We start from the raw sequence: 7,921 nt of genomic DNA on the forward strand, positions 1-7,921 counted from the left end.
GGCAAGCGCCTGATCCCCTGTCCCCTGTTCTCTCTCTCTCTCTCTCTCTTGCTCTTTCGCTCTCTCCCCTCCCTATTCTGTTCTGATTTGGTTTGGGGGGCCATACCCCGTGGTGCTCAGAAGCTATTTCTGACTTTATACTTAGGAGTAAGTCGGGAGTAAGCCCTGGCAGCGCTCAGGGACCATATGTGAAGCTGGGGATCAAACCAGAATAGGTCACTTAAAAGGCAAGTGCCTCAACCCCTGTGCTATCTCTCAGTTCCCTTCCATCTCACCTCAATTTTGGCTCTAGCAATTTTCTCTTTCCTTCCAGGACTAAGATGGAATCTCACCCAAGTCTGTTGGAGCTGTGGAAACAAAGGCCTCTCATATCTGAACATGCACCTTCTGAGGAGAGAGAACTGGGTGAAGGTGGAGAATCCCTGTGCACACCCCTTACAATCTGGGGTAAATAGCATTAGGCAACCGAGAGAGAAAGCATATGTGGTTGGGAACCTGTGCCTGCCTGTTCCATTCCTGCACCCAATCATCTCACCACACCCTTCGCTTCACCTCACATCCTCCTCCAGCCCAGGAACTGGGAGCTCCAGAGAGGGGAGAGAAAGGAGAGGAGGGAGAGGAAACTAATACTTCTCCCCTGCCCAACTCCAGCACCAGGCTCTGTGTATCCAACAGGTAAGAAAGATTTCAGAGACACCCAGGGACTCCTGTGAGCAGCAAAGGGTCGGAGCCTGGAAATGAGGTGAAGTCAAAGACTAAAGGTGAAGTAGGGCATGGAAAGGAGGGGGAAATAGTGGGGGTTGATTGATGAGACATGGAGGTGAGGCTTACAGGGTTTCAGATTTGGCAGGATGAAGCAGGGGAAGACAGCAGCGTTGGGCTGGGGTGAGAGTGAAAGTTTCCCTGATTTCTTTTAGGGAACTTTTCTGAACCTTGTAAGGGAAGCCCAGTATTGGCAGGGTGGAGCCTGGGTCTTCTTCCAGGTTTACAGGGTAAAGGTGACCTTGAACCTGCGGGTATCTTTTCCGTGTCTGCCTGTTACTCGGTGTTTTTCTCCAGTGTCTTCCGTTCGGACTGTGTTTGTTGGGCGGTTTCCCCGCCGCCGCCTCCCCTGGGGAAGATGGAGAGGTTGCTGGGGCAGGCCAGTAGCGGAGACGAGGTTGGGCAATGTCACCCTTTCACACCCACGGAGTGACGGATCGGGTTTCCAATTCGGGGCAGACGCTGGGGGGAAGGGTGTTCGGGCTTCTCCAGTCCCCTTGGGTGCTGTCCTCCACTTGGTGCTGAAACCTGGGCGACCGCGTCCCTGTGGGACCCGCACCCTCTAGACCAGGGGGGCGCGAATCTCCTCCCCCTCCCACCTACCTGCGTAGCACTGCCCACCTCTGCCCCGCACACCTAGCCGGGTGGCAGGCGGGAAGGCGGGGCGAGCGTGAGCCCCACCCCTGGAGACTGCGGCTTTGCCTCCCTCCCCTTCGCCGCCCGCTGCCCGCCGCCTCTCGAGCTCATTGCGCCTCTGCTGCAGCCTGCCTGCTGCCGGCTCCCACTCCCGCTGCAGCCTCCCACCCAGCCTCGACCTCAGTCGGCTCCGTGACATCCTCCCCCTCCGCTCCTGCCCTGCGCCAGCTCCTGTCCCCGGGACTCCGTAGCCGGACCTTCAAGCCATGGCAGGTCCCTTTTCTCGTCTGCTGTCTGCCCGCCCGAGGCTCGGGCTCTTAGCTCTGGCCGGAGCTGGGTCTCTCGCCGCTGGGTTTCTGCTCCGCCCGGAACCTTTTCGAGCTGCCGGTGAACGACGGAGGCTCTATCCCCCGAGGTATCCGTGTCTGGGGCGTGTGGTGGGGTGTGGGGAGCGCCGGTGGTGATGAGAACGGAGGAGATGAGGTCCTACAACAGGGCCCTAATCCCCAAGGCTCTGGAGTGGGGCGCCATACAGTCTGGAAACCTCAGGGGGGTTGGGGATGGAGGCCCAAATCAGAAAGCACAGGCATTCATTCCTGGGGACCTGTAACCCGCAGTCCCCGCCCCCAAGATCAGCTCTCGGCCTGTGAGTTCTCGAGGCATCCACTTTGGCCGGGTCCGTAATTGAGACAGCGGGGTCAATCCTTTTTTCTCTTCCTCCATCTCCTTTCGATTCACCCCCATTTTCCGACTTCCCCTCTTTCGTTCCCCCCCCTCCTCCACCCCTAATGTTGTGTTCCTGGAAGGAGAGAACAGAGCTTATCAGGAGGAATTGAATCAGCCTGCCAGAGGAAGCTAGACCAGCTGGGAAAGAATAGACCCGAAAGAAAGTCCCTAACGAGATTACCAAGGATTAGGCTTTCTCCAATCCCCCCTCCTCCCCAGGAGCAAGCCAGACATGGCCAACTGGACAGCTCCTATCTGACAGCACAGGGTCTAGGCCCATGTGCCCTCCCTCCATGGTGACTGGGTCCCCCCTCCCTAGCGCTGAGTACCCAGACCTCCGAAAGCACAACAACTGCATGGCCAGTCACCTGACCCCAGCCGTATATGCCCGGCTCTGCGACAAGACCACACCCACTGGTTGGACGCTAGATCAGTGTATCCAGACTGGCGTGGACAACCCCGGCCACCCCTTCATCAAGACTGTGGGCATGGTAGCTGGAGATGAGGAGACCTATGAGGTAGGGGGCCCCCAGAGTTTCCCTGATGACCCAACTCATCTTCCCAGTAATCCCAACTCCTTCTCCCTAAAGACCCCTCGCCCACCTTTAAGACCAGACCATCCATACTTGTGTTTTCTGACCCAGTGAAATCAATTCACAACTAATGCCTGGGAACACATTTTCTCCTTAACCACTCCCTCTCCCTCTAAATCCACCTTAGGTATTTGCAGAGCTCTTTGACCCTGTGATCCAAGAGAGACACAATGGATATGACCCCCGGACAATGAAACACACCACTGATCTGGATGCCAGCAAGGTGAGCTCCATGTTCCCCTTCTGATTGCCTGATGAACAACACATTGTTTCTCCCCTGCTTTCACCTGTTTGACTTCCTGACTCATGGCAATTATCAGCTCAGATTTTAATCTTGGTATGAGGAAAGAATTGAATCCTAAGTAAAGTGCAGATATGTACAGGAGGAGGGCAAATGCAAGTGACTATGCCCCAAATGTGGTTGGTTTCGGGTAGGAGCCATAGTGCCCCATAAAGTGGACTGCTTGTCCACTGGAACCCTCCTTACAGTGCATGCAGCAAAGATCCCCAAGGCTCCCAGCTCCCACTCACAGTGTTTCTGTGGCTGTATTAACCTCTCTCATTCTCCAGATCCGTTCTGGCTACTTTGATGAGAGGTATGTATTATCCTCGAGAGTCAGAACTGGCCGAAGTATCCGGGGCCTCAGTCTGCCTCCAGCCTGCACTAGGGCAGAGCGACGAGAGGTTGAACGTGTGGTAGTAGATGCCCTGAGTGGCCTGAAGGGTGACCTGACTGGACGTTACTATCGGCTCAGTGAGATGACGGAGGCTGAACAGCAGCAGCTTATTGATGTGAGTAGCTTACTGAGAAGGATCTGATGTGGGGTGGGGGGTGGGGGGAATTAGAAGAAGCTAGGAGGAGGGTGGGCCCCGATGAGCTAGATGGGCTTTAAGAGGCCCAAAAACTACTACCAGGATTTTCAATTTTTAATTATTTAGTTTTGGATTTTGGTTCACACCTGGCAGTACTCGGGGAAGCAAGTGGTGCTGGTAATAGAACCCAAGGCCTTCCCCCATGCAGATTATGTGCTCTAGGCCTTTGAGTAATCTCCCCAGCCCTTGAATACTGCCAGGATTTTTTCGGGAGAGGGGAGGACACTACCAGCTGTGCTCAGGGGTTACCTCTGGCGGTGCTAGGGGGCCATGTGAAATGCTGGGAATTGAACCTGGGTCGGTGATGTGCAAGGCAAGCACCTTACTTGCTGTAGTATCACTCCAGGAGTCTTAACCCACATCTTTTCACTCTCTTTAGGACCACTTTCTCTTTGATAAACCTGTTTCTCCGTTGCTGACAGCAGCAGGAATGGCTCGAGACTGGCCCGATGCTCGTGGAATCTGGTATGAGGCTTCTTTTGCCTCTTTCGTCCCCATCAATGCCCTCTTTTTCTCTTAGATTCTCTAATTCTTACACTGCTTCTTGATCACTATCTCTCTCTCTCTTTCACCTGCCCTCAGGCACAACAATGAGAAGAGCTTCTTAATCTGGGTGAATGAGGAGGATCATACTCGGGTCATCTCCATGGAAAAGGGTGGCAACATGAAGAGAGTGTTTGAAAGATTCTGCAGAGGCCTCAAAGAGGTTGGAGAAGAGTGATAAGGGAACTAGGTGGGAGGATATAAGAGAGAAAAATAAAGACCAGGATATAATGACCATATAATTTATAAAACCACTCAGGGAACCTCTTTGTTTTTGGGGTCATACCTGGCTATACTCAGGGTTTATTCCTAACTGTGCTCAGGGATTACTATAGGAGGGGTTGGGGGGACCATATGGGTTGCCAGGGACCAAACCTGAGTCTGCTGTGTTTAAGACAGCTGTGTAAGTACCTCATCTACTGTACTATCTCTCTGACCCAACCCAGGGCACTTTTTTTTTCTTTTTTAATTTTTATTAGTGAAACACCATGAGGTACAGTTGTAGACTTATACATTTTTGTGCTTGGATTTCAGTTATACAATGATCAAATACTCAACCCTCCACCAGTGCACCCAGGGCACTTTTGGTAGTGAAAGGGACCATAATCAATCACTTCAATACTATAGGTATAACTTGGGATTTTTTCTGGGTGTGGGGTGAAGGAAATAAGATTTATGGTTACCTTATAAAGAACATTAGAAATCGAAGGCCATGGAGATAGTACAGCATGCCTTGCATGTGGCCATCTTAATCTCAATTCCCAGCACCACCCAATATGGTCCCCTGAATCCCACAAGGGATGATCCCTGAGCGCAGAGCTCAAATCATAAAACTAAAGGAATATCAGGAATTTAAGGAAGTAAATTAAGCAGCTAATACAATGAAGAAATGATTGAGATGGTGGGTGAGTGCCTGTGATGTGTAGTTAGGATGTTGGGGTATGGAGAGTAGGAAAAGGTAGGAGCCTGGGTAGATGTAGGGATGAAAGATTGATGTATTTATGTGTTCTAGTATGATCTATCCAGTTTGAGCCAGGGTAGGCCTTGCCTCTGAATTCTGTCAATTTTGTTTTCTAATGTATCATATCTGTGCTTTACGCTGAGAAGGGGAGGGAAATTGGGGGGAGGTCAAAGATGGAAAGGTTTAACATTCCAGAATATGTGGGTGTAGATGCAGGGTTGAACCGAATCCACCGACATATACGGAAATGGTCTCCATATTTAATTCTAGGTTATAAATCCTCACAAACCCTCTATCATTCTATTTTGGACTTGTAAAGAGAGGGAGCTCCTCTTGCTTTCAGATTCTAACAGGGATGTTTCTGTGCTTTGTGACAAGTAATGGGCAACAGATTCTGACTGTAAAAGGGTTGGGAAGTACTTCATTATGTCTCAGTTTTCTCATCTGTAAAAACAGGATAATAAGACTTCTTGTCTTTTAGGCTGGTGTAGGGGTTGAATGAGATCATGCATGTACCTGGCCCATAGTAAATGCTCCAAAATGTTAGCTGCTATTCTTAGATAAAAGGATTTCCTCACACTGAGCTTGTAAGATAGCCCCCTGTGCTATAGGCTTTTTGTTTATCTGCCTTTTTTCCCCCTAAACTGTGAATACAGTCTGCCTTACTCTTGTTAGACAGTGGTCTTCATGTCCATCCCTCTCACAGATGCCCTGGGCCTTAAACTCTCATAGTCATCTTTGTGATTAGGATGCTTAAGAGAAACAAAAACAGCTTCCCACGCTCCCTTTCTTTCTCACACAAATTTATGAGTCCAGCTCATTTAAACTGTTTTTACCTCTCTGCTCTCTCACATGTGCTTTTTTCCACAGCTAACAGAAGGTCTCTCTTGCCTCTTCCTGTTGCAAAGCCTACACCCTCATTTTCTGTCTGAAAGAAATCTTCCGAGCTCTAGGCTCTTTAGCAAAGCAAAGACAGTCAGTGCATGCTGACTGAGTTCCTTGGGTAATCAATCTTTTCTCGGTTCAGCTTACCACCTCTGTTCGTTTCCCTAGATTATTCTCAACGTCATTCCTCCAAGTTTCTCTTTTTCACACACAAGCTATTTTTCATAATCTCATCATTATGGGCTTGCAACATCAAAATTACCCATGAGCATGATAATAACAAACCACTGGAGGGGGAAAAAAAAAAGAATGGTGTCATTCTTCCATGCACCAAATTTCTGGTTCTAGACATATACTTAGATTTCCTGTGGGTCTGGCTAGGGGAGGGTCACCTAGTCTGGACTTTCACTAACAGTTTTTGTTGGATTCAGGTGGAGCGGCTGATTCAGGAGCGTGGCTGGGAGTTCATGTGGAATGAGCGTTTGGGCTACATCTTGACCTGTCCATCTAACCTGGGCACTGGACTTCGGGCAGGAGTACACATCAAGCTGCCCCTTCTCAGCAAAGTAAAGGAGTTGTGGGGTTCTCAAAGGGCATGAGTGAGGGTGGTGGCTGGGGACTGTGTTGGGACAGGAGAGTGGGCACTTCGGAAAGCAGTCAGGGATATTGTACCAGGAGGGCTGGGGGAACAACCTCTGAGCAGACTCAGGACTCTTACAAATTGACCACACTTTACCCCTACCGACCCTCCACCCCCCAAACCCTATCATCTCTCTAGGACAGCCGCTTCCCAAAGATTTTGGAGAATCTAAGACTCCAGAAACGTGGTACTGGAGGAGTGGACACGGCAGCCACTGGCAGTGTCTTTGACATCTCTAATCTGGATCGGCTGGGCAAGTCAGAGGTGAGATCCTTGGGGATCAGGGTAAAGACTGATCTAGGTATGTGGAAGTTTTGGTTTTATTCTTTGGGGGTCATACCCAGCAGTGCTCAGGGGTCACTCCTGGGCAGAACTTGGGGGGCAATATGGAGTGCCAGAACAGAACCTAGGTCAGCCACATGCAAGGCAAGTGCCCTGCCCCCTCGACTATCACTCCAGCATCGATGGAATTTATAGTATGATGTGAGTAAATCTCAGGATTTTTGTTTTGTTTTGTTTTGGCTTTTGGTCTTTTGGTTTTGGGGCCAGATCCAGCAATGCTCAGAGGTTATTCCTAGTTATTACTCAGGAGTCACTCCTGGCAGTGCTCAGGGGACCATATGGGATGCTGGAGATCAAACCCAGGTCAGCCACATGCAAGGCAAATGCCCTGCCTGCTGTTACTATCGTGTCGGCCCCAAATCTCAAGATTATAATAGAACTGGAAATAAAATTCAGGTTAACTGGGGAAGCAATTGGAAATGAATTCCCAGAGCAGACAAATCAGTGCTAAAGTAGGAAACTGAGGTTATAAGAAACAGAGACCAAGGATTAGTGTCTTTCAGGTGGAGCTGGTGCAGCTGGTCATCGATGGAGTAAACTATTTGATTGACTGTGAACGGCGTCTGGAGAGAGGCCAGGATATCCGCATTCCTCCCCCTCTTATCCATGGAAAGCATTAATTTTCCACTCCCAGAAGATGACTGAAGACCCCTAGGACTTTCATTCATTCTGTGGCCCATTTCCTTGGCCCTGGATGTCCCCTTCATCCCATCACTCCCTCTGTCCTAGTAAAAATGTCTTGCTATGCTCCAATTGTCCGTGTTATTTCTAATGGTGGAAAGGAGGGTGGGGAGGTGGGAGCGGCCTCCAAGAAGGAAAAAGAGGCAATTAAGTAATTTGTGAAAGAAAGAAATTCCAAAAGTGACCTTCCAGGTACATTGATTCTCAGGTAGCATTAGCATTAGCCTTTTAGCCCTCTTCCTCACTAGTTTCTGAAGAATTATTAGAATGCACATCCAT

The 7,921-nt window shown here is 49.9% G+C and overlaps 1 protein-coding gene across 1 annotated transcript; it reads left to right on the plus strand.

The window, feature by feature from the left end:
- Positions 1–328: 328 nt before the first annotated feature.
- CKMT1A (creatine kinase, mitochondrial 1A) lies at positions 329–7,714 on the plus strand. The gene is made up of 10 exons (XM_056134332.1): positions 329–675; positions 1,526–1,813; positions 2,444–2,642; positions 2,845–2,940; positions 3,288–3,509; positions 3,970–4,055; positions 4,173–4,296; positions 6,411–6,545; positions 6,758–6,883; positions 7,465–7,714. Exons 2-10 carry the CDS (start codon positions 1,665–1,667, stop codon positions 7,579–7,581), a joined length of 1,254 nt encoding a protein of 417 aa, XP_055990307.1. The 5' UTR covers positions 329–675; positions 1,526–1,664; the 3' UTR covers positions 7,582–7,714.
- Positions 7,715–7,921: the final 207 nt, after the last annotated feature.

This window comes from Sorex fumeus, unplaced genomic scaffold, assembly GCF_029834395.1.
Source record: "Sorex fumeus unplaced genomic scaffold, SorFum_2.1 ptg000098l, whole genome shotgun sequence".
Taxonomy (NCBI): domain Eukaryota; kingdom Metazoa; phylum Chordata; class Mammalia; order Eulipotyphla; family Soricidae; genus Sorex; species Sorex fumeus.